Below are 27,715 nucleotides of genomic sequence, written 5' to 3'. Positions count from 1 at the left end.
ACCATTCCCTCACTTCTCTATGAGGGGATTCCCATGACTAGAGTAACTTCCCAGCCCTTCCACCTGATCTTTGCTTACTCCTTCTCAGGGTAGATGGAGGAATAAATCATCTGATTGAAGGATGGTAAAGGTATGAAATTCCTTGATTCATGTTTTTGACTGAGTGGGACTAACAATTAGAAAGCTTGAAGCATATCATAGGCATTCTCCCTACCACCTTCCTATCACCAATAATATCTGTGCCCCCGATCCAAATTGTATTCTGGTGATCTGCGCCAAGTTATTGATTTGCTAGGGGTGGTATAGTGAGCCCATTTGGCTATAGAACTAAGGCACATTCTTCAATTAACTTATCAGTAGTAAAGCCGAGATTTTGATCTCCATCGGTTAGAGCTTCTGTTTTATTTTTCAGTTTTCCCCAAACCCCAATAAATAGGTAGTACTTTTGTAGTACTTTTTCCTTTTCCTTCCTGGCTGCTTGAGGTTTGGCTTTCATCATAAAGGACACGGTAACTATTCAGACCAAGAAGTTCATGATCAATAGACTACTTTAACAGAAACAAATGGTCATCAACATCCTTCACCTTGGAAAGGCAACAGCACCTAAGACAGAAATTCAGGAAAAACTAGCCGAAGTGTACAAGACCATACCAGGTGTCATTTTTGTATTTGGATTCAAAACCCATTTTGGTGGTGGCAAGACAATTAGCTTTGGCATGATTTATGATTCCTTGGATTACGTAAAGAAAATGAACACAAACATAGACTTGAAAGACATGGCCTTTATGGGAAGAAAAAGATCTCAAGAAAATAGTGATAGGAATGCAAGAACAGAATGAAGAAAGTTAGGGGGACTGCAAAGGCCAATGTTGGTGCTGGCAAAAAAAAAAAAATGAAGTGTCTAGCAGTGAGGTGGATATCGGACAACAGAAGGAGTAAAGATTTGTCAGTGATTTTATCTGTGGTGATTGAGTAGATTTTTCAGGAGAGGATTAATAAACTAAGAACTTTTACGTGAAAAAAGGAAAATGTTACTTTTAAAATTGGAGGCTGCTCTGCGTGCAAATATTAATACGTACCATTTACTCAGCATCGACCTTGTTAATTGCTTTATGTTCCTCATCTCAGTCAATTTTTAAAATCATCTTATAACAATTTTATAATAATCTTTCCTACCTTTGTTTTTGTAGGAAAATAAACAAACAAAAACTAAGAGAGTTTAAACTGCTATTCTTCATGGAATATCTATTCCATAATTGTGGATCCAGGACTGAAGCCTCAGGGAAACCAAAAAAGGGAGTTTTCTATCTAGATTTGCAAAGCTAGTCACTGAACTATCAGAATAGTGAAAAAGTGAAATAAACAATTGTGCAAACTCCCTGCTCAGAGTTTACGTCTCTTGTTTACTAACAAAGACCTGTTACCAAAAATCTTACATTCAAGCCAACTTGTATTTGCTTGTTTAACTGAAAGCTACCACTCAAACTCACCCTAGAGCCTGCTGTTGGAAGAGAAGATAATCTCTGTGAAAAGATTATCCCCAGTCTACAGAAAGAATTTTCAATGGCCTACTGGGGGCATATGTGACTTCAGGTGACAAAAATTCAGACATCCAAGCAAGTATGTGATCGGCATTTTTCTTGACTGGGTAAACCGTCAGGGAAGAAAAAACTAAGCCTTCTTCTGGGGATTTGGCCAACAGAAGAAAACAGGAGACTAGGAGATTGCTAAAGATTATTGCTATCTATCCAGCTGTTACTACTAAAAACCAAACTGATGAATATCTCTTTAGCTGGGAGGCGGGGCAGGAGGTTGCCAGGGTTACCAGATACTCAGGTGGAAAATAGCTGCTCGGAGCTGGCTGAATAAGCCCATAAAACAACCCTTTGAGAATTATTTTTACTTCAAAAGGATAAATTCCACAGAAACTTCCTCAACTGGATGCCCTATTATGCCACAACCCAGGGCTGAAGTATGCCTTGGTGCTGATGTCTGATGAGGTCATCTAAGGGTCTAAACTCAGCCTCTGCTCTCTGTCTACCCTTTGCTCTGGCCATCTTATCTTTTCTCAGGGTTTTAGCAATCATCTTTAAGCAGATGACTTCCAAATCTACTTCTCCATCCCTGTTTCTGGAATTTCCATTCTCACCTTTCTCATTTTTGCTGAGTGTCTCTAAATTGCAGGTCCTTAAACTCTTTGTTTTAAAACCAAACTCCTGATCTTTTTACAAACCTAATGCTTCTCCTTTCACCACATAGATTACTCTCCTATCAGACACTTCTCTTGCATCATCTTTGTGACTGCTTCTTTCTTAACATTCATATCTAATGAGTTACCAAGTCCAGCCAGCCAATATCTTTAGACTCCAACCTTCTTTTCTATTTCGACTTTAGTTCAGGTCCTCTTTCCCCTTTCTTCTGCATTCCAACACAATGGTGTTCTTGCCACCATCCTCACTCTACTCTTCTTTATTTACTGTGACCAGAGTAATCTTCCCACTGTTCCATTTCAACTATATCATTGTCATCCTCAAGACCTGTACTGAATTCTCATTGTTCACGTTATGGAGTCCAGATTCTTTAGCATAGCAATCATAGCCAGGTCTCAGCCTTATTTACTCTATATGCCCTATGTACTAGCCCTGTGTTTCTCAATCTCTTTTTTAATATTGTCCCCCTCTAAGGAGCCTTCTAAGGATTTTTGATTAATCACTCTTCTCACGAAATTGTAATGCCACAGATATATTGTATATGTGTTTATGTACTATATATCTAGTTACATTCTGTACTTTACATTTAAAAGTAAGATCTTTTCACCCTCCAAGAACCAATTGTTGCTCTATTGGGGGAAATATTGCCCCTATTGAGAATGTACACTCTAGCCAAAACAGATCACTTACCAATTTCTGAATATGCCTCTGAAATTTCTAGTTTCCAATTTTGATCACTTTGGCCATTAGTCAAAGAAACTGAGGGATTACTTCTGTTATTCAGTGCACTGTTCCTCTTACTTAGCATAGACTCACATATCTCCTCCCATCATCCTCCATTTCTTCCTGTGAGATCTTCACTGTTGCAACACAAATACTCTGTCCTCTCCCTAATCCACTCAGCTGGAACTACCTTCTTTTCATGCTCTAATAGAACTATCTTTATATCATAGCTATTATATTCTTCTTTGTAATGTGATTTTTTCATTTGTGTTAACTCCTCCATTGTATTATAAACTTCCTAAAGACAAGGACTATCTTCTTCACAGTGTACAATGCTTTCATATAGTAGGCGCCAGTATATGTTAGTTGAAATCAATTCACTAATACATGGGGAACAGGGTAAAAGCCTAATAGTGCCCATATTAAGAAGTTCTATATGCATGCTGAATAAATGAACACACTAATGCGTAGAAAAAATGGACATTATATACAAGACACTCTCCTAAACCATCATTAACACAGAAACTATTTATAAAGGAGTACCTGCATTCTACCACATTGGTGAACTGAACTGGTTCCTGCTTCATGGACATAACAAACAGACACCCACGGAAAGCTATTTGAATGGCTACCTGCCTAGACATGTCTTAAATAATGATCAAAGTGAGTAGAGGATCCAGAAGCCAAAAAATAAATAGGCATTTTTGATATCATGTTTTTGTTATAACACCACTACATAAGAAGTGACCAAATTAAAGCTATGGGACAGAAAAGCTAATGGGGCCAAGTTATTTTTGTGGGGGAGGCCAAAAGAAATATGCCAAAAGAAATATGCCAAAAGAAATATGTTTTCTGGAAAAGGCTTGATAATTTAAAAATGTGTATTTATTTAGAAATTTCCATTATATCTTGGAATACTTTCTAGGAAAAGCTATTTCTGTGTTTTTTATAGGATTATGCTTTGCTTTAGTCAGAGGATTAGGTATTTGAAAGTGGCACTTGTATTACTTCTTTGAAATAGTTTCTTAAGAAGAGTATCAAATCTTATAGAAAACTACAAACAGGTGCTTTCTATATTCTTTGCCCCAGGGCTTTCTCCAAAAATAACCGTAAACAGTTTTATGCCTTTTTTCCCTCTAAAGTCTGAGAATGACTTTTGTGGGGCAATGGGATGGGAGTGTCTGTGGGATGGGGGCTTGGCAAAGAATTCATTTCCAAAAATATACTGAATTCAGCCCTTGGGCCTGGTTTGCTCACAGAAGGCTGTGTAATAAGTTCGGCCCTTTCTGGTCTTTCAAATAGAGTACCTTCAGACATTTTAAGGCTCTTGGAGCAATTCTATGTCCTATGGGCTCTTTATTGAAAAGGAGAATTAGTCGTGAACCTCTTTCCTTTGCATTCCCTACTAGTCATGCTCGAGTTCTGAAAGCAAACAGCAACAGCCAAAACAAATACTTGGGAGCCAACACTTAAGCTTCAGCCTCAAGAGCAGAATTATGTAGGAAATCCAATAGGGAGTGGGGGAGGGAAAGAGGAGGGGAGAGGAAGGGCCCGCCCCTTTGGAATGTGATTGGTCCCCTCTCTCCCTTTAGCCGTTCATTTTGCATCTCGGTTGGATAGGTTGAGAGAAACCTGTCATTTAAGGTGGTGTCAAAATGATCCTTGTAGGTGTGGGCTGTTACCTAAGTTTGTGGTTTTAGATTTTCAGAGGTTCGGAGTGATCGGCTATAGGATCAAGTTCCTGAAACTTGTCTTCTATATCTTGAAAAATGTCATCGTAACAGGAGGCACCAAGGAGCTTAAGTGTAATTCACACACTTAATGAAATGAGAAAATGACGAAAGTTCCTCAGGGGTTTGATTTCAGTTTCTTAAGTGACGAAGAAGCCAGGAAGATCCTTCAAGTCTTGGAAAGAAATGAGGAACTACAGAGGGCAGAGAAGGACAGGATCAGGTACAAAGCAAAATCCTTTCCCTTTTTCCTTAGGCCTGGGCCCAGCAGTGGCCCAGGCGTGCGCGGAGGGAGACGCGAGCTTTCGCTGGGCACCTGTCTGGGATCCCGGACTTGCAGCATCGGTCCAGGGCGCAGCTGGACAGGGGGAAATCTGCGCTGAGTTTTTCTCTTAAGGACGTTGAGGTGCTTGGTTGGTGCTCTTTCCACACACAGCATCCCAGAAGGGCTCGCTTGCAAGTCTCGGATCCCGCAGGGTGGGGAGCGCCCCCTGCCCTCGTCAGGCTGGCGGGTTCTTTGGTGCGTTTCTCTTGGAGTGGGTCTGGTGCCGCTGCCTCACTTTCCGCGGAGGGGAAGGAAGTGGGGCGGGGGTGGGGGGGGGATGGGCAGTTGGGCTGGATCGGCCGCGGGGCCTCCAGGCTGGAACAGGGGCGGTGCAACCATGCTCTGCTGTGCTCTGGCGCCTCCTGGGCAATCCCGGGGCGTGAGCCAGGCGGGCAGGTGAGGGTGTCGCGTGGAGCGGAATCCTGGCCGGTGCGCACCCACGTGCTTACACAGCTCCTCCAGGCCGTCCATCGTCTCCCAAAACACTCTTCCTGGGTCCCAAAGACCCCTTACTCCACCCCACGTGGACATTCATTGAGGCCTGAAGAGCTAGCTCCTCAATGGCGGGAAGTGGTCCCTACCCCAAGAATTGGAGCTGGGATGCGCGGAGTTGGCTAGAACAGGTGGGTCTCATTGCTGCTGGTGCTGTGGGGAAGTTGCTGCGGAATTTCACCCTTGACCTTACAATGCAGTGTCGTAGGTGAGGAATTAGTTACCAGGGAATGAAATCAAGAGATTATTACCTGGGATGTAAATTAACCAGTTTTTCTGCTGAGGAAGAGTGGATATAAGTCTTGGAATTGATTAAAGGGGCTCTCTCACCAATTCTGGAATAGACCATCCAAAAACTTCTCCATTTGATTGTGGAAGGGAATTTAGAGCATCATTCTCAGACCAAAAAGTGTGGCATCGATTGAAATTTGGAAAGCAATTTTATTTGTGAGTGACATTTTTGGTGTGTGAGGGGGGTGGGGGGGAGGTGTTATGAATTTTAGGTTTCCACCTCCTTCCAAGTATTTCATTGCCTCCTCTCAACCCCCAACCCCCAATAAAAAAAAAAAACAAAAACCTTCCAATATACTCTTCACACAGGGAAACCCTAGTTGCTCTTTGTAGAAGCAATTAGAATACATTGAGTTCAAAGTTTTGTCTTCTCTCTTCTCCATTAGATATGGCTCTTTTGAGGAGAAATAAATATTTGAAGTTTGAGGATGTGTATTTCACGCCATCGTGCTCTGCCTTTAGAAAAATAGGCTCCATCATTTCCTCAGTGTAAAAGTGTGCCCTCATAAACACAATATGTCCACACCCCACACACCCACATGCACGTACCCACACATATGTACATACACTATACACAGGCACACCCAACCTTGAAAAGGAGAACTTTAGAACTGCATGCAGTTTGTCTTCAACACATATTCCAAAAGGACTAAGAAACTGTGGTTGCTCTCAGTGTGTGTTCTTAGAAGGGTTTCTTGTCTGCAGAGGATGGGGCTTCTTAAGTGATCCAGTATAAACTGGAGGAAATTGAGGGGAGAATCAGGAAATAACAGAGGGAAGGAAGTTTTCATTTAGAATGTTATCAATGTAGCTTCTCATGAACTACAGTCTTAGAAATAGTAATACTATTTATTTTAGTTTTCATTCAAGGGAATTTTGACTTTTTATAGTTGACTTGATGCTTGCCTTGTGTTTCTTCTACAGCAGCTTTTGGTGACCAAGTCAGGTGACTTTAGGGGGAACTGGAACTAAACATAGGTGGCAAAGGCCATGCACTAGGCTTTAGAAGGAAGACTAAAACACATTTTTTGGTTTCATGGTGCTCATATTCTGACTAGAACATCAACAGAAAAAGCCATAAGCTAAGACAAAATCAATGCCATTAACTATTAAACTAACTATCAAAAATAATTACCCCAATGGTTTTTAAAAGTCACCATTAAAATATAAAAATAATTTAAGGAAGCTAGACACTTGGACCTAATGCTCAAGGCAATTATTTCTAGTACTTTCTTTTCCCTGGTGAATTCCTACATGCCACTATCAAATCCTCGTCACTGGGTAACAGACTCCATGGGATTGTTCTGCTTACCAACTCACATGCATTGGTTTTAATAGCAGGTACTGGCATGCAGAAAAGGCCTGAGATAACATGTCAACTTGGCTGCCTCTTCTGCTCATTTTCTTGATCATCATATTTTCCAGATCAAAAGTCAGAACACATGACTTATAATTCAAGAGTATTATTTGAGACTCTGGGAGGTCTTTTTACTATATTGAGAAACAGTCTCAAGATCTCTTGGCTAGAACAATAAGAGACCAAATAAGGAAGTTTGGAAAGTTTGCTGGTTGGGGGACAACTGATGAGTTGAGTTATATGTATGCTAGGCTTGACGTGTCTATAAGACAACCAAGAAGAAATATTTTATAGTTAGAAACAGAACTAGAACTATTTTATAGTTAGAAACAGAAGTAGAACTGTTATGCGAGCCATAGATGTTCAGAGATGGATGTTAAAGGTATGAGAATAGTTGAGTTCACATGCAGGAGACAAGAGCCCTACTCATAGAAATGCTCCTGAACACAAAGAACTTGCCCCAACCTCCCCTCATCAGTACTAGACCTCATCAGGCTCCAGCTTACTAGGAAAGTATTTATGTTAAATATTATAATGTTTTTCATAGATAAAGTTTATTCAAATTTTTAAGAAAAACATCAAGATTCAAATTGATAAATAGGCAAAAGATAGAAATAAATCATTCATGCTAGAAGGTATCCCAACAGTAAACAAAACATACAGGAAAATGTTCACCCTCAAAGTAATAACTGAAAATTGAAGTAACCTCAAGATACCATGTTGCACCTTTAAAAATAACATGAAGAATTGTGGCGGTTGGAGTGAAATGGATTTAGCACATTGTCAGTGGCATTGTAAATTGAATACAGTCTTTTCGGTGAACGATATGGCCATACCTATAAAGATATGCCTTGCCCTTAACCCAGTCATCCAGTTGTTGGATATTTCTCATTAGTAGGAGACTGAGGTGGAGAAGGTGGCCGCACTGACATTGATTAAGTGCTGCCTTTTCATATAATAATAGTAATTACTGTGATAATAATAACAGCTAACATTTATTGGTCCCTTATTGCACACTAAGCACCAAACATGTTATATCTATTTAATTAATCCTCCCAATAACGTCATTAAGGTATACATTTTAATTTCCATTTTACAAAGAAGGAAACGACTTAAAAGGTAGAGTATTTTGACCAAGTTAAGCAGCAGAGCCAGAATTCAAATCCAGATCGATCTCAAAACTATTTCACCCATCAGCATAGAATAATCTTCACAACCACCCTCTGGAGTGAGTATTATTAATGACTTTGTACAGAAGGGACACAAATTTAGCAAGGTTAAGGAACTTGCCTAAGGTCACACAGCTCATAAGTGGCAGAGCTAGAATTTGAACCCAAATCTATCTGGCTACAAAGCCTATGTTCTTTCCACTATACCATATTTTTCCCTAAAGAAATAATTTAGTGGAGGAAAAACAAGAAATATACTCTCAGATATTTATTGCAGTATTACCTATAATAATAGCAAACTAGTGGGAAATTTCAAATCTAAATATCCAATAAAAGCACAGTCATTACAAAGGACAATTATGAAGAGATCATTTATCTGACTCAGCGTGATATTTTAGTTATATATTTCTGACTACCTTGGTTGTTGCGTAGATACCTCAAGCTTATTACAGATACAACTATGGGGAGATACATATTCGGCATTGTTCTGTGAAAAAGTAGAACACAAAACAGTGCATATGTTATTATTGCACTTTCTTCAGGACATCTGTGCATGTGCACAACAACTGGAAGAAAATAGGCAAAAATCTGTGCTGCTTCTGATGAATCTCTAGGGCCTGATGCAGCTTCCGGCACACAGTAAACATTCAGTAAATGTTTGCAAAAGGCATGGGCTTGCCTACAGCTGGGAGGGCCTGTCTCCTGCTCTCTAGCCCAACACTGCCAAGATGGAAAGTCAGGCCTGGGGGAGAAGATACACAACAGGGTTTTTTTTGAATGCTGGGCACATGCCACTTTGGGAGGCTCTGGGAAGGCAGATAAGGGGAAGGATATAGGATTTCATGGCTTACAGGACAGGGGCCACCAGAGACAGGCAAGGTGCCTGCCTGTAATAGGCCTCTAGTAAATACTTGATGAAGGAATTAATGGTCTGCACTGGCTGGAGTCAGAAGCTTCTGTAGTCTCTACCTTCTTTTCTCACTTCTGATTCTTAGTTTGTTTCAACTTCTCATCCCCAAACACTCTCTGCCCAGCCAGACAGATTTCTCCCTCCTTTGAACCCCATAACGCATTATAACTTCTATGTTACCTTTATCTTATTCCATCCTGTGAGTCTGGGATCTGTGTCATTGAAATACTCTGAGAGCTGGTTAAAGAGGTAGAAATTAAATTTCAATCTGACAGTTCACTTCTTGTTGGATTATGGAAAGTATTTTTCCAGGAAGTATTCACTTGGGCATGACTTCTCAGGCTTTGCACAGTTTGTGATTCTAGCCACAGTGAAGAAAAATGGCTGAGAATTTGAATCATGGTTTACTGATTCTGAAAAGCGTCTTTTTACAAGTCTTTGGAAAACACAACTACTTACCTATCACGCTCGCTGCCACCCCCACCCCACCCATCCCTGTTTCATAAATGTAACTGAAATGGAAAGTACCAAGAGATATCAACTAGTCAGCTCACAGAAGGGAATATCAATAATGTTCATTTTTCCTCTTGCAGAAAATTTATAAAGAATAAGATATTACAGCACCTGGTATAATCAAGTAGAAAAATGGCATGCCTACATTTAAACTATCTTTGCTCAATGGCAAGATTGCAACCCAAGAAAGTTTTCCAGAACTTAGTTGTTTCTGACCGATTTGTACCAGTGTCCTTGAGGTGCGATGCAGTCCTCGAGGGTACTATATTTATCAAAGTGGCAAAGCGATTGGTAGCTGGTGGAAGCTGCAGCATTCTGCAGAGATTAAAAGCCAGATACACAAGTCTCCTGTCTCTCTTAGGCTTTCTGCCTGCTCCCTCCTCTGCCAGCCTATGAAATCTCCCTCTGGCTATGAGACAGACTTTTAAGAAACATCAGATGCTTATTTATTGAGCATCTTATGTGCCAGAAACTATGTTAGCCCTTAGGATACAACCAAGAATAAAACATAGATTCTGCCCCAAATGGCTTCAATCTATGAAAGTTTTTGATTGGTGGTAAATCCTATGAGATGAAGTGTCTGTATATATGTAGCTTATCCTCAAGTAGCCCTATGTGGTCTGGGGAAGGAACCATGGGAACTGCCTGGAAACCACAGGAGTACCCTGGGGGCTTGAGTGTTCTGATATCATAACAAGGTATGAGATTAACATCATGGATCTCTGAGGTGTCTGCACTTTCCAATAATATCCAATTTAGTCAATTCTTTTAAACCAAGGGGAGATCTTTCTCACAGACACATCTTCTTGGGTTGGGGAGCAGTGTCACTTTTAGCCTTGTGACATTATAACTCTTTTAGTTTTTAACGTCTTTCATATGTTTGTTTTTGTCCTCATCCTAATCTGATAAAGCAGGTATTTTTCTATTTCAAAGCTAATAACAACAACAGTAATAATAGCTAATATTTGTTAAGCAATTGCTCTGTGCTAAACCCCATGTGCATTATCTCATCTAATTCACAACAACCTAATAAGTTAAGAGATTTTTTTTTTTTAAATCTCCATGCTACAGAGGAAGTATGGGGAGGATGAGTAACTTGATTGAGATAATACTGCTAGGAAGTGTTGGATTGTGAACTCCATCTGCCCCTAATCTCTGTACAGTACTGCCTCCTACAATGACGTACAAAGAAGTTGAAGTGAGTACACTCACATTGCTCATCTAGCTTGTAATAGAACCAGCACTAACATTTTTTCACTTTAAAACTTCTTATTTCCACTGACCATGAAATAGAGAACATACAATTCTAGGTGGCCATGTGCCCAGCTGAGAACTGGGGATGTTATTACTAAGGAACAGGGCAATGAATATTGGGGGGAATTTAGTAGTATTTGCCATATGTAGGAAAAACTGTAGGTAACTATTTATGTTTCAAAAAGCATACATGCATTTTATAAGGATATACTCAAACTATTAAGATGATTGGTTATCACTTGGGCATGATGTTTAAACAGATTCATCCTTTTACTATTATTTTGCTTCTTCCAATTGTCATAGATTATTTCTTAAATGATGACTATCCCTTTTGATAATAAAGAAGTGCAAAATATTTGTCTTTTTACTTTCATATACATGACTTTTAAAATAACTTGTTTTAAAAATATCTGAATGTTTCTCTGCCCTCTTCCCTACATATATTAGTTATTAGTTTTATACATTAGTAATGTTAATACATTCGTGGCTAAGTTGGTTTTTGTACATCAATTATGAGTTCCTTGTGGTCAAGCATTGTCTCAGGATGGAGAACCTCACACACTGTTTGCTAATTAAATGGATCTTAACTTCTGTGAGGGAATAAAAAGTTAAGAGAAAAAAGATCTGGAGAAACCACTTGAAGGATAAAAAAAGGTTAAGTTAAGGTTAGTCCGAAAATGGTTTTCTTCCTGTTAGCACACTTGTGTCTTAAAACCAAGAACCAGCTGGTTAAGAGACCTGCTGAAGCAATTCAAGTCTGTTTTTCTGCAGTTAGTTTTATTGCACATGCCTTGATATTTGAGAGCCGTAGGCATACCTCACTCTCCCCAGAAATGTTTCCTTATTGGCATTGCCAATGGCCCTATTTAAAGGCTGTACTTACAATATCACCTTAGATACCTCAGGAGCCAGCTTCCTTATTCCTCTTTTTCGGAGGACACAATTAACCTTTAAGAGCAAGGCTGGTTCAATACTTTAAAATAAATTACTGTAAACCATTCTATCGACAGTCTAAAAAAGAAAAACACGTGATCATTTCAATTGATGCCGAAGAAGCATATGACAAAATTAAACATGCATTCATGATAAAAATTCATGCGTTAGACTTTCTAATGATGAACGAGGAAACAAAGGCTACAGTGACCAAACTCTTCACTTTCCAAAGAAAGGTTGTGGTGTTTTATATCAAATTTGCCTTAGTTTCAACTTTAAAACAATGCATTTAATAACAGTTGAAAGAGAAAGGGAGCTGGAATGGCAGGGAGTAACCTGGTAACCACACTCTGTTTTCTCGATTTGTTTTCTGTGTTTTAGGGAGGGCTGCGCTCCCTCTGAAGGCACTTGGGAAGAATCTGTTTCAGGCCTCTTTCCTAGTATCTGGCAGTTCCTTGGCTGTGGCAGCATAATTCAGCCTTCACATGGCATTCTTCCTGTATGGGTGTCTGTTTCTGTGACCAAAATTTCCTTTTTTTTTATAAGGACACTAGTCATACTAGATTAGAGTCCACCCTATGACCTCATGGTAACTTGATTACCTCTGTAAAGACGCTGTCTCCAAATCAGGTCATGTTCTAGGTACTCAGGGTTAGGACTCCAATATATTTTTTTGGAAGACACAATTAACCTTTAAGAGCAAAGCTGGTTCAATACTTTAAAATAAATTACTGTAAACCATTCTATCGACAGTCTAAAAAAGAAAAACACGTGATCATTTCAATTGATGCCGAAGAAGCATATGACAAAATTAAACATGCATTCATGATAAAAACTCTCAGCAGAGAAGAAATAGAATCTGATAAAAAGGCATCTACAAAATAGCTTATAGCCAACATCATGACTAATGGTGAAAGACTGAATGCTTTTTCCCTAAGATCAAGGACAAGGCAAGGATGTACAATCTCACCACTCCCATTTGACATCATACTTCAGGTCCTAGCAAGTATTAGGTAAGGTAAAGAAGAAAAAAGCATACATATCAGAAAAGAAAAAATAAAACTGTCCCTATTTGCAGATGATATGATTGTCTACAAAGAAAATCTCCCCCAAAATCTATATCCCCCCCAAAAAATCCTGGAACTACTAAATGAATTTAGCAAGGTGGTAGGATACAAGATTGATACACAAAAATCTATTGTGTTTCCATATACTGGAAATGAACAGTTAGAAATCTAAATTTAAAATTTTTATGGAACAAAAACTAAACTGAATAGACAATAATTTTGAAAAAGAATGAAATTGAAAGAATCACACTAGATTTTGAGACTTACTGTAAGGCCACAATAATCAAGGTAGCATAGTATTTTTGGAGAAAAAGATATATAGAATAATGGAACCAAATAGAATCCAGAAATAGACCCCCAAAAATACAGCCAATTGATTTTCACGAAGATGCGAAGGCAGTTCATTGAAGAGTAGTCTTTTTGGCAAACAATGTTAAAATAATTGGGCACAAAGCTAGAAACGTTTTCATCACCCCAAAATGAAACCCATTAAGTAGTGACTCTCTATTCCTGCCTCTCCCCAGTTGCTAGTAACCACCAATCTGCTTTTTGTCTCTATGGATTTACCTATTCTGGATGTCTCATATAAATGGAATCATACAATATATAACCTTTTGTGTCTGCTTTATTTAGCATTAGGTTTTTGAGATTTATTCATCTTGTAGCATGGATCTGTACTTTGTTTCTTTTTATGACTAAGTAATATTCCATTGTATGTATATACCACAATTTGTCTATCCATACTTCTGTGGATGATTATTTGGGTTGTTTCCATCTTTTGGCTTTTGTGAATAGTGATGCTATGAACATTTATCTATAATGATTTGAGTACCTGTTCTCAACTCTTGGGTGGAATTATTGTGACATTTGATAATTCTGTGTTTAACTTTTTGGGAATTGTCAAGCTGTTTCTTGTTACATGTTATCAAATTGCTTTCCAAAAATGTTCTAACAAATTGCACCTTGACTGGCAGTGAGGGAGGCCTTCTATTTTACCATAACCTTCTCAACACTTGATGGTGTTACTGTGTTTTAAAAATCTTTGCTAATTTTGTAGACAGAGAAAAGATTCTTATACTTAATTTAATTTCTAACACTGTGATTATAATGAACATGAACTTTTTCATGTTTACTATTCATTTACATTTCATGATTTATGAATTGTCTATTCATATCTTTGCTCATTTATATTTGAGGATTTGTATTTGGAGTACCTCTTGTCACAAATAACAGATCTAACCATGGCTTTAACAAATTGGGGATAAATTTTTCTGACATAACAGCACATCTGGAAATAGGCAACTGCAAGCTGGTTTAGTGGTTTAGAATATCAGGGTGGTATATTTGCAGGGCGAGATGTCTGCAACGCCTCCAAACATCACAGCCATGCCCAAGGCAGGAAGAAAGGGATAGGGCGGAACCAACTGCATCTGTCCCTTTATCACTGAAGTAATAGCTTTCCTAGATGTCATCCCTGTAGATTTCCCCTTATGTCTCATTGACCAGAACCGAGTCTTAAGTCTACTCCCTTGCTGCAAGGGAATTAGGAAGTCAAGGAATGCAATTCAAATATTAGGCCTGGACCAATCATGTTCCATCCCCTGGGAATGAACACTATGCTGCCCACAACAAAATCAGAAAGGAGGAGGAGGGACCGGGGGGAAAATGGATTCTAGAAGGTAAGCAACATTGACACAGATTCTCAGTGTATTTTTCTCTTATTGATTAATAATTTGTGTTTCTCTATACATTAAGGAAATGGACTTTTGTCCTATTTATTACAAATACATTTCCCAGTTTTTAGTTTGCATTTAAATTCTAGTTAAGAGACTGAAAATAGAAGGGGTTTTTTGTTGTTGTTTTTTTTTTTCATTTTTATGTAATAAAATATACCAAGTTTTTAAATTTTTTCTTTTTGTTTTTAAGATTACGAAGTTTTCCTACTTAGAGTTTAGGTCAACACTCACCTCTAATTTTTAAAATCTTTTTAAATATTTAACTTTTTAATTGATCCAATATATGTTTTATCTATGAGTTGGATAATTATATAAATTGATTTTTTTTTCCCAAATAGCTAGCAAATTTTCCTGATACCATTTATTTCTATCTGCTTCTAAGGCACATCATTATTCCTTTTAGAGAAAGGACCGTTAAATGACCAAATAACAACAAAGAGTTGATAAGCAAATGCTACAACTTCAGCTTCATTGAAGCCTAAAGGGGAAATTGTAGAGAAAGGCTTTTGTACTGAGAAGTGTGATTGTTATACATATAGAAGTGTGCATAGTTAATGAATCATGTTTCAGTTTCTTTCCTCTTCTCATTTTCTATGCCAGGTAGTAAACCCAACTGAGGGTAGACCATTCATCTTGAGATCTCCCTCAAGTGGCCTGGTCGTCATTTAGATCTGGTTCTTCTGCTAGTGAAACTAATACCGTGTTTGAGTCGTATAAGTTTTTAACTTTTAATGAAATTAATTTGCTTTCAAAATTACTTAATCACAAGGATAAGCGATTAACAGGAGTACTAGGCAAACAAGCATGCAAAATAAAAACCTCACATCTTGTGAATTTAATGTTTATAATTCACAGGGGAACTGGTAAAGCTCTTTTGGAGATCATTGCATGTCAATCAGAGTCCCACCAGGAAAACTGAAACTACTCCTTATTTAAAACAATATAGTGCAATGAATGGATGACATGGGAATAAAAAGAGGCAGAGAAACCAATCAGGACAGTGTAACTAGAGATTGGAAACAGCAGAAAGCCTGGAGGCAGTGGTGTGCTGGTACTCGCTCTCCTGGAAAAAGAGCCTTGATTTGTAGCACTGGCCAACTTGAAGCTAGCAACAGTTTAACCAGCAACTTGCAAAATTTCTAAATGTTTAACAACCTGCTCTTGTGAGCAAGTATAAGCCAGCTTTGCACATCACTGATTGGAGAGGAAAAGGGAGCAGGTGGTGTTTATTCAAGCCCTCAGGCTAGGATCCCCTAAGAGAAACTGGAACCATGGCAGGCCTGTCTGGTGATTTGAAGGCGTGGGAGAGACAATCACTGCCAAGAAGTTCTATGTGAGACAGAGGGAAGAGAAGAAACACTGACTTTTCCCTTCTCGTCCTCCATTCTCCTGCCAGTGCCTGGCTGAAGCCAGCTAAAAGCAGCTGATGTGTAGTGAGAACCTAAGAAATGCATCTTGAAGAGGTCATCTCCTAGCAGCACAGAGCAGAGCAGCAGGACAGTTTCTTGTCCTCTTCTTTTCTTTCCCATCTCTGTTGTCCTTTTTTATCTTCCTTTATATTCTGTATTTTCTCACTGCCTTATATTGCTATGGCCTTTCTTCCCTGTCAGAAAAGTCTCATGAATTTTCCTTCCCATCATCCTACACTGTGTTCATGGACATTTTGTGCTCTTATGCAATTTATTTCTTGCTTCTGCACCTTTGGGGAGTTACTCTGTTCTGTTCTTGCTTCTCTGTACTACTGCTTCTCCTCATCTTTCTAGATATTCTTCTGCACAGTCTCCATCGTGCTCAGGTGACTCACGGTCTTTGGGTGGTGAGGAAGAATCTTACTCAGGACACCGGGTAGAGAGGGCTTTGCAGAAAGTCTGCACATGGACCGAAAATGGAATTTGAAGGACTTGGGGAACCAAGATTTAGGGACCAGCTACTTACTTCGCTTGCATGTCACAGTCCACACCATCATCCTCCCAGGATGCCTTTGATTGCCTCTCATTGCATTGTGCTACTGCATTCTTCAACTGGCTGATTCATTCTACATTATCAGATCCAGATTCTGATGCTCATGGTTGTCCATGCCAGGTCACCTGATGCATCCCTAGCCACCCTGTGGATGCGCTGCCCTAGAGTCAGGCATCCAGTCTTAACCCTGCCTAGGAGAAAGGTCAGTGGCAGATTTTTTAAAGAGGGACTATAGATCATCCAGTTCAGCTAAAAGTGACATAATGTTGGCATGGCAGGTACTGAGAGTCACCTTTCACTGCTTTTCCTCTCTCTCTGTGCCCACTTATGCACTGATGCATTTGGTATATTTTCCCACTTTCTGTGATGACAAGTCCACAGATTCTGCTGAGAGGGATTCCCAACCCCAGCTGAAATGACAACTATCTGGAGAACTCTCAAAATTACCAATGCCAGGCCCCACCTGTACATTCTGGCTTAATTGATTTGAGATCAGGTTGGGCATGGGTATTTTTTATAAGCTCCCAGATAACTCTAATGTGCTATGAGGGACCCCATCCTGGCTGCCTGGGCATTGGGCACTGACTTCACCTGTCACATCTTTCCTACACTCCACACCTTTGCACAAGTTGAAGGACTGTTGATTTCTCAGGAAACAATGCAGTTTGGGAGGGTAAAGCCTATAGTTTTAGCAAAGAACAATCAGGAGGGCTGTGCCTGAGAGAGGAAAAAAATAATGGCATAGATGATAGAGGCTCTGTTCATCCCTCTGGCAACCAAATCAAAGTTGTGATGGAAACAAGGAGCAGAAGCAAGGAAAAATCGCCTGGGATCTAGAAGAACAAGCCATACAGCTAGGGAGAAATCCAAGAAAGCACCCTGCAATGGCAAAAAGTACAACAGGGCAAAGATGTGGGGCTGCCCTGTCTCCAGCGGCTGAGTGAGATGAAGGCTGCAGCAGCCTCTTAAAGGGGCCATGTCCATGAGCAGAATTTCCCAGTGACGGACCTGCTCGCGCTGAACTCCTGTACTGATTCAGCTGCGTGCAGGGGGCACCGGAGACTTATAGGGAGACAGTGTCTGAATGAGGGCGGAGGCAAGGTTCACTCTATACAGAAGTGCCGGCAGTATTTATTGTTCCCTGATGAGCCTTCCATACCAGTGTGCCAGACACAGCACCGCCATAGCCGTGACGTCATCAAACTGGATAACAGAGGTCGCTCCGCCCATAGGATTCCCTGAAACCCCGCCTACCTCAACATCCAGATGTATCCTCTGCAGGTCAGGTGCTCCTTGCTGAGCAGCATCTAGACTCACACTGGAGACAGCTGGCCTCAGTTTCTGGTGTGGCCTTTTGAGGCAACTATAAGCACAGCATCTGTGGATTGCTTGCTGAATCTTAACAGGTGGCCCTGGAGGGTTAGAGGCGTGGGCTAAGTTTGTCCTGAAGCTGAACCCGTCTCAAGACTATGCCACTGGATACCTACTTCACAAATCCACACTAATAAGACCAGAAGACTTAGGAGCTTTGCTTACTTCATAGAAACAGATGTGGAAAGGCAGCCAAAATGAGAAGACAAAGAAGCAGAAACCATATGAGAGAACAAAACAGAGATCTAGATATAATGGAGTCAAGTAATCTAACAGACGCACAGTTCAAAACACTGGTTATAAAGATGCTCAATGAACTTTTGGGACGCGTAGATAAAATCAACAAAGAGATAAAAAGAAAAAAACATAAAAAAGGAAATGGAAATTATAAAAGAGAACCAGTCTGAAATGAAAAGCACATTATCTGTGATGAGAAATGTATTAAATGGAATAAACAAAGGAATAAATCAAGTGAATAAAGAAAAGGATCAAATGCCCTGTCTAGAGGATGGGAATGCCAAGGACATACAATCAGAATGGCAAGAGATAAGATGCCAAGACTTAGTGGACACTATTAAGGGTCAAAATATTCATTTGATTAGTGTAACTGAAGAAAATCAAGATGTTGAACAGCTGTTTGAAGAAGCAATGATGGAAAACTTCCCTAACCTGGTGAAGGAAATGGACATAAAACCCCAGGAAGCTCAGAGAATCCCAAAAATCAGGGATCCAAAGAGGCCCACACCAAGACACATCATAATTAAAATGCCAAAATTTAAATACAAAGATAGAATATTAAAAGCAGCAAGAGAAAAACAGATAGTTACTTATAAAGGAAAACCCATAAGCTGGTAGCTGATTTCTCAACAGAAACTATGCAGGACAGAAGGGCTTAGCACAAAATATTTGACAGGATGAAGACCCAGGATCTACAACCAAGAATAATTTATCCAGCAAAGCTATCATTTAGAGTTGAAGGACAGATAAAGAGCTTCCCAGACAAAAATAAGCTAGCTAAAGGAATTTATCACCACCAAGCCAGTATTACAAGAAATGTTGGAGGAACTACTTTAAGAAGAAAAACATGTATCAAAAACAGGAATAAAGAATGGTAACAACTACATTCTTATCAATAAATACCTCAAATGGAAAAGAATTAAGTGTTCCAACCAAAAGATAGAGTGGATGAATGGAAAGAAAACAAGACCCCTACATGTTGCCTATAAGAGACTCACACAGACTAAAAGATTAAAAGACATACACAGACTAAAAGGAAGGGGATGGAAAAAGATATTGCTTTGATGAACCTAGAAGGTATTTAAGTCAGACAGAGAAAGATAAACAGTATATGATTTCACTTATATGCAGAATCTAAATAATAAAAAGAACAAACTAATCAAAAACAGACTCACAAATGTAGTGGAAAATTTGGTGATGGACAGAGGAGACGGGGCTGGGCAAATGGGGTGAAGGTTTAAAAAAGTACAAATTAGTAGCTGATGGATGGTCACAGGGATCGTTTTATGAACTATATAGATGTCTAACCAACGTATTGTGTACTTGAAACTAATTAAAATAAATTTTAAAAAAATAAAATAAAACCAAACAAACAGAAAAAGAGGGCTGTGCCTAATGCAAATGCAAACCTTGTTTCTAGTACTTTTCTACTTTAAAATTGCTTAGCAGGATCAAAAGGACCCTCTGCCCCCGAAGCTGTCTGGCAACTGGAAGATTTGCTTTTTACTTTTTGTTGTTTTTATTTTGTTTACTGCCCGTTAAGTGTGGGTTTCACATAAACACAACTGCTGTAATGTCTACAAGCTGATTAGACCCTGGCCTTGTGAACTCACTTTCTTGAACCCATCTCCAGTTCTTCACATTAGCTGTTGGTGGTTATGTTTGATATGAGAAAACAGGAAATGGCTTAAGAAGGAACATGGAAGCCCAAAGAGTTTCTGAAAGGGTAAAGCCACCTGGTTTCAGTACCAATTGTCCAAAAGAAAGAGGAATTAGACATCTCTCTCTGCTGATTTTGTAATTATTCAGGAATATTTGACTGGTGACTTCTTAAATATATGTAATACTTAAAAATATGCCTATCATGTTCACTTGATTCCTCAAATGTCCTTAAAGAGCAGATACTATTATCCTCATTTTTTTCCAGATGAGATCTTATCCTTATCGTTCTCTTTTCTCAGAGTCTCAAGACCATAGTAGCACCCAGGGGTGGATGCGGGACTAGAACCTAGGACTCCAGCTGTCCTCTGTGGCACTTGTACAGCATATCCTGTGGCTCTACAGGTGAAGCGATCCAGATATGGGGCAATGGTGATGTGTGGAAACGTGTAGGTTCAAAGGGAAGTTAATACCTTAGCTTCCAGGGAGTTAAAGAGCAATTAAAAGAACATGTGAGAGTGATCATAGCAGCAGCAGTGTGGGGGTCAGACTGAGGCCCTCCATGACCTACATTAGCCTCACCCGTACAGCCACACCAGGCGAGCTCAATATCTCAGACTCGAGCGCTGTCCATGTAACAGAGCTTCATGACAGGAACTCACCCCATTGCCGGAGGGCTCGCTGCTCCTCAGCCCGCATTGAGTATCCCGTTTGTGCTGCGGTGATACAGATAGCAGTGATCCTGGGGCTGAGGAGCCCTGCACACAGAATCCTTGGAGGTTCCTAGATGGCTGGCCTGAGGAAAATCTTGTGGGTTTTAATTAAATCCCCTAAACAGCCGGTATTTTTATTTAAATTGTATCAGAGCCCAGATGGCAACACATGTGTTTGTTTGTTTCATTTTCAGGCTTTTAAACTGCAGAAATTTTTATGGCCTATTTTAACAATTGCCATCATGTATTTTATGTGTGGTTCTCTTCCTTTCTTCCAGATTCTGGTTAGGTATATTAAAATGATTTGTTGGACGGCATGTATTTGAGGGTAGGTCTAAGTTGCTGGCTGAACTACTATGTTTGCACTTGAGCTTGCGTTTCACAACTCCCCTTCTGAATCACCAAAGGCCAAATGAGAACTCTGCTTACTGAAAGTTGTTCCCTAAATAGTGGGTATTGGTGCTTCATTCCTCAGAGTAGAAACGGCACTGGGGCTCAGCTCATCAGGGGATTTCTGACAATGTCCTTCCCCATGGGGGACTATGTAAGGGAGGCTCTGGCCAACTGTCTGCTCAATCTGGTCTACTCGCTGGTGCCTCTTCCTTCTTAAAGACATCAGTTTCTCCCTTAGTGTCAGCAAATCCCCACCCAGCACCCCACCAAAACGCATTCTTAGTTGTAGTTTAGGCTATAGCTCCGGCTCCACCGAAGATACTAGAAAGGCCAATAAATTAGGTCATGTCTGTCCTCAGCTGTTTAATCGCTTTGCCACTGCCATCCAGGCAAAACTCTTTAAAAGGTTTATGAGTAACATATTCCCTCCAGGGTGCTATCTCCACCTTCAAAGCTACACTGGACCCACCCTTGCCTAGTTCTACCTAGCACTTTGCACACCAACTTTTACTGAGCTCCGGCTCCAGTTTCTTCCCCAGCTTTTTTTCACTTTCCCCATGTGTCAACTTAACACTTTGTTCTGGGCCTCTCAGATCCTTAAGGAAAGGGAGATCACAGGAACAAAATGATACATAAATGTAAAATATTTATTATAAACAATTTGCCTGTACCTAAAAACCAACTAACAAGGGTATAAATGCCACAATTTCCAAATAGTACTCCAAATCAATAATTATAGTTTTATCAGTAAAGTGATTAAAATGCTTTTCTATTCTCAGCTCATCTCTGAGGTGCTATAAGCACTTTATACACCTTCAAAGGCTTGGGTTTCTTGGAGAAGTAAGCCGAGTCCCATGCTATGCCTTTGGCTTGGATCTGCCTTCCTTCCTGGGAGGCAAGTAGTCATCAGTCAACCGTCCAAATTAAGTGTTGAGAGCAGCATTGCAATTTTACCTCTTACTCATGGAGCTGCCAGATATGACAAGCTCCTCCATTTGCAGCATTAAGACAATTGTCTTTGGACAGTCACTGCCTCAGGACCCTCCTCACAGCATCAGGGGTCAGAGGTCTGGGTACATGTGTGTGTTCCTCTCTAGAGTGAAAGCCCCATAGGACAGCCTTCCCCCCTTCCCCCCACCCTGCGCCCCGTATCATGATTCAACAACATTTCTTTTAAGCATCGAAAACTCATTTATTTAGCAGCTATATTCAAATCCTACTATGAACCTAGCACCAGAGATACAAAAATGCTCTCTATAATCTCTCAATGTAGTGAGGGAGATTGATTTAAAAACAATATAGTCACTATACTGTAGCAGATGATAAGATAGTTACACACAGGGACACAGAGGTCATATGAGGTCTCAGGGAAGAATTGCTGGAGGGGGTAATGCCTTAATTAAGTCTTGAAGGAGGTGTGGGGTGAATAAGGATTGGAAGGGCACGCCAAATGGGGTGAATAGTATTAGTAAGGCACAAACATGTGAAAGACGATGGTGAAGCTGCAGGCACCATCAGCAGGGGATATCGCCACAATGCAAAGTGAAAGACAGTGACTGACAAGAGATCTAGATACAAACTGGGGGCGAAAAGGAGTCATTGAAATGCTTAGAGCAAGGAGTGACAACATCAAATTTGCTTCTTAGGTAGATAGCTCTGGGTAAAGGGCGAAGCCTGGATTTGAAGAAAGATATGTTTAGGGACCTTGACTAGAGATAAAAAGAAGGGGAGGAATTCAAGAAATATATGGAAAGTTGAATTAGTAGGACTAGGTGGCTAATTGGCTGGAGGAGTAGGGAAAAAGGAGTGTTCATATAAATTCAGGTTCTGGCTTTGATGAATTTTTGGCACTTGACCTACTGTTTACACTGAAACGTGGAGTCAAGTGGACTGTGCACTTTGTGGGTCCAGGGTTAGGTAATATTTCTGAATAGTAAAGGATATCAATTCCTATCAACTTTTAAACATTTAGATATATTGTCTCTTTATGAATGTTATTTCTTGGCAGTTAAGGTCAAGTTTTAGGTCTATGACCAGGATTGAGAGTGAAGTGAGAAGTGGGCAGATTTCAAAGCAGAATTCTGGCAAGGGATTGAAACATGTTTCCCAGCTCCAGATGGCCTGGTAAAGGACTTCTGGGGAGAAGCCGCAAGCAGCCACCTGACAGTAGCGGAGGGACCGATTGGCCCACAGGGACACCACCTGGGCAAGCTGAGGTGAACAGCCTGCCAGACAGCAGGTGCCCAGCCAGCCAGATGCAGCCGGTTTCATTTTCTCTCTTTCAGCTTTGAATTCTGTCGGGAGCTTTATACCTTTCCTACTCTTAAGCAAAAATAATTAAGACCAACTAATTATTGAAACACCCTTTTCTCCTGCAAAAAAAAAAAAAAAAGACATTTCATTTCCAGTGGTGGTTTACTTCTGCAAAGTAGCAGCAAACGGGCTTTTCAGCAGCATCCTCCTCTTTGTTCAGGGGTCAGCAGAAGTGTATTTTCTCTTCAGCAAGCTGGGGATTCTTTGTCTTCAGTGCCCTGCCTACTAGCCTAGGGCACTGGTGACCTTGGTTTTGAAGTTTGTCCAGAGTCACTCAGGAGAGAGGAAACCATCATTCTACCTCGTGCTACCGTGCACCCACCAGGTAAGCTGCTGGGCACCAGGCTGAAGCCCCTGGCAAATCATTTAGCCCTGGTATTCCACAATTTGCTTAAATATAATGGGTTCGAAGCAGCAAGGCTGTATCGCCAGTGGGCACAATGATAAAGGAAAAAGATACCCCTTAACAAGTTTATCATGATGAGAGTTTATTGAAATAAATACCAACATCTTTGGGGGATCAAGATTTGTGATATTTTCATTTTTATTAAAATAACAGATACTTGACAAATACTTTGAGGACTTACTATTTGTATGGGCTTTGTAATCTACTATGGTAAATGCAAAGTGTAGAACTCAAGAAATTGATAATCCATTTGGGTGGACAGGGCATGAAAATTTAAGTAATATTATAAGGCTGCACATGACTATGTGCCTAATGGGCGGCACTGATAGTAGTTTTTTGGTGTGAGAGAAAGATGGAATGTGAGCTGAAATTATTAGGAAAGCCTTCATAAAGAGGCTGGACTTGAAGAGTAATTAGATGTAAATAAGTGAAAGGTGGATAAGGGGAGGATGACTTGCAATTATGGCTGGTTAACACTTCCATTGAACCAATTCTACATAACACTGAGCTTTAATGAGTGCTTGGAATATGTAAATCTTCAATTCAGAAAGGTGATTTATGTCAATACTGGGAACTAAAGTCCTTAGAAAAAGAGTGGGTAACTGCTGGCTTGCTAGAGCATTCCACCACACCTGAATTCCTCCCCTCCCCCCAGGGATCCGTTCACCTTCTCTAACTTCTATTAAATGTTTACTAATTTTTAACAACCTTACACGTAGAAAATGAGAGTTAGATTAACTGTTTTCTTTTTTTTATTCTGTAAATGATAAATAGCAGAGCAGCACAAAATCATTTCAGATAAAATAGAAGTTAACTGTGTGTTAAAGGGTTATGTGGCACCTTTTCAAGTCTCGGACTTTTAATTGAATCTGCTGAATCAGAGAGCAATTGACAAGTGTGTTGGTGTTTGTGTGAGTTATAGGCATAAGGCCACAAAAAGAAATCTTTAGCTTCCCCTCCAAGTTCTGTTCTTTACGTGAGAGCATAAGAAGCCTCCAGAAGACTTGCATGGTCTTAACACTGAGACTTCTCCTCCAATGTTCTGTCTGTATCTACCAAAGAATTGAGAGAATTTCAGAGTTTTAGGAATTCTTATTTATAGCCCAACGATACAAGACAGCAATGAAAATATTAATAATGATAATGGTTGACCTCCATGAGTAAATTTAGACAGCTTTTCTTGATGCAAGGCCATCAAATAAAAACATCCTGTTGCTACCACTGGGATTGCCCCAGCAGCAAGGGGTTGGAGAGGCATAACTGCACAGGAGTGTAGTTAGCATTTTCCCTCCATTCTTCCTCATTGACATAGCGAAGAATCACAGGTCAGTAAGATTTCGAAAAGATTTATTAAAAGTATATTTTAGAAAGACAAAGCACGCTCCAAGGAAGTACATGGTTTCAGTGAAGAGCTGTTATGTAGCATTGTAATAACAACCACCACAACAACAAACACAAAAAGGGACAAAAAGAGGCCCAGAAGTGGGAATGTCTGCATTGTATTTGGGCCGTGATGGTTCCATAGGCATTTCTAGGCGATTGGCAAGTGAGGTCATTTTGATTGACACTTGGCAGTTACATAACACTGCCCAGTGTGCATGTACTTACCCAGAATTCAGTCTGTTATAATTAGATTCATAAACTTCAAGGCTTAAATATAGTATTATAATGAAGCTTAAATTGTGGGCAAATTAGAGTAGTACCTTCTGCGCAGGCATCTGTAGCCAGATTAGGCCAGCTAAGACTATGACTCTCCTGTCTTTCGTCTCTGGGGATGCAGGAGGGGTTCTCTCACTACCAATAGGGTGTTCTTTGGGTGATCTCTGGGTTGGGCCCCTATTCCTTTGTTCCTCCTTATCGCTTATGTCTGACTAGCTACCTAACACTGTGACCACTTAAACAAAACAAAAACAAGCTGTGGGGGAGGAAAAATAATTTTCCCTCTATAAGTTCTGGCTAGTCTAATAATTAAATTGACATGGGACAGATTAGCAGGGGAAAATAACCAAATTATTACATATGTATATATGTAATATATATAAGAATAAGAATGTGGAACCAGAGGACAAATCGGCAATTGAGCTTATTTGCCAAGAGCTAAGAGGAAGGGGGAGGCTGTGGTTTGTGACTTCAAAGGGCAGGAAGGCAATTCACAGGGAGATGAAAGGCAAATGTTTGGTAAATGTTTTCTGGGCCATCTTTAACAGTGGGACACTGAGAGGACTTTGCTCAAAGGGGCCTTGCTAGATTCCTCCCTATCACACACTAATTCATATTAAACTAGTTATCTACAATGATAGACCCCTTCCTGAAGCAGGTCCTCTTTCTAAATTCTTTTTGGTAGTTAAAGGAAAGGTCAAAGGTTTTTCCTGAGTTTCGTTTCTTAAAAATAAACAGCTTAAAACAATCAATATCCCCCAAAAGTGTATATTTTGGAGTTGCAAATGCTGCTTCACTCAAAACAAAACCACGTTCAAGTTATTCACTCTCCTACTTCACTTTCTTTGCTCAAATTACTCTCTCTGCCTGTGATGGCCTTCACCCCTCCTCCCATATACACCCTGTATCTACTGTCCAAATCACTGAATCATTCACTGGGGAATGAGCATCACTAGTGAAAAACAGTGGTGGATTCAGACTTTGCCCTAATGGGGCTTTAAACTCAGTATGTTTACTTCTACTGTTACGGAACCGGAGTTTGTGTGCCCAAAACTAAAAACGTCAGAGTTTGGAATAAGAAAAGATTTACTGATCAAGAAGATTCCAACTGAGAAGATAGGAGACCTAACAGTGCCTCATATTCATCTTGCTTGCTGGACTAGGTTAAGGGTTTTTAAGGAGTTTGGGGGAACACATTTGTGGAAGTGTTGTTGGGGCAAGTTTTAATTAGAGGATGTGGAACTTGGCCACTCATGGTAAGGAGTGTCATCACTGGATTTTGCAGGACAGCAGACCCTTCACTTCTATGAAAGGATTTTGGTGTTCAAGTTCAGGTTACGTCCTAGTCCTTTGGCTCCATGCGTGTATGTTGGGGGGTGGAGGTGAGGAGAGGTATGTGTATAAGACTTTAGTTCCAGGTGCAGCTGGAGGCCAGAATTCTCTCCTGTGCATGCTTCGGCTGCATGATTTGCATTTTTGGTCTGTTGTCACTGAAAAGCAACTCAGTATCTTGTTAAACAGGATAGGGCCATTTTGAGCTGGTTCTGTTACTGGAGGGTAGGGTCCTCTCCCGGTGCATTGTCCAGGTTCTTGATGTCTCGAACAAAGAATTGAGCAAGACACCAAAATACAGCAGAGAAGAAAAGCTTTATTAGAAGGGAAAGTACCCTTCCAGACATGGAAGTGGGCCTGAGCAAGAGAAAAGTGGTTCAAAAGACCTGATAACAAAGCCTTTGGGTTTTTTATCCTATTTGCTGTGGGTGGTTACTTTTCTTAGTTGGGTGGGTTTCCTTGATTGACAATTAAGATTGACAGGACTCACTGATTCATTGTTTGCTTTCTGCGCATGTTCAATCCCAGAATTCAATCAGTTATAATGATATTAATGAACTTCTAGGAATATGCATCATATTATAATGATGGTATAATGAAGCTCAGGTGGGTCGAAGGTCTTGGGGTTTTCATTGCACAGGTTTCAGTGACTAGCTTAAACCAGTACCTAATTCTCTGCTTGTTCCTTTGTGGAAGTTACTTTTAGCCTAAAAATGCCTTCTGGCTTTCTTAATTGTGGGCGCATTAGGGCGGACCCTTTCTAGGATAGGATGATCTCAGTGTCTTTGCAGGCAGACCTGAAACCCCCTAACTCTCCTGTCTAACTCTTTTCTAAGAGCCATAAACCCCCTTATTATTGGCATGAATGTTGAGGGATGGGAGATCTCTTCTTCCAAATCTGCTTCCTGGTGAGAAAGGTTGTAGTCCCTGCCTACTGGGGTTTCATGGAGCTCTTTCCTC

At 40.1% G+C, this 27,715-nt stretch overlaps 1 protein-coding gene and 1 pseudogene across 1 annotated transcript in view; both read left to right on the top strand.

Moving 5' to 3' along the window:
- The first annotated feature begins 121 nt into the window (after positions 1-121).
- LOC107195790 lies at positions 122-976 on the top strand (annotated as a pseudogene).
- A 3,791-nt stretch (positions 977-4,767) lies between these two features.
- The window catches only part of EXPH5 (exophilin 5), a 70,740-nt gene continuing 47,792 nt past the window's right edge, over positions 4,768-27,715 (top strand). The window contains exon 1 of the mRNA XM_006913433.1: positions 4,768-4,886. Coding sequence (XP_006913495.1) covers positions 4,768-4,886 — 119 coding nt within the window. The remainder of the gene's footprint in view (positions 4,887-27,715) is intronic.

Source organism: Pteropus alecto, unplaced genomic scaffold, assembly GCF_000325575.1.
Source record: "Pteropus alecto unplaced genomic scaffold, ASM32557v1 scaffold385, whole genome shotgun sequence".
Lineage (NCBI taxonomy): Eukaryota > Metazoa > Chordata > Mammalia > Chiroptera > Pteropodidae > Pteropus > Pteropus alecto.
This window is presented reverse-complemented; position numbering and strand designations above follow the sequence as displayed.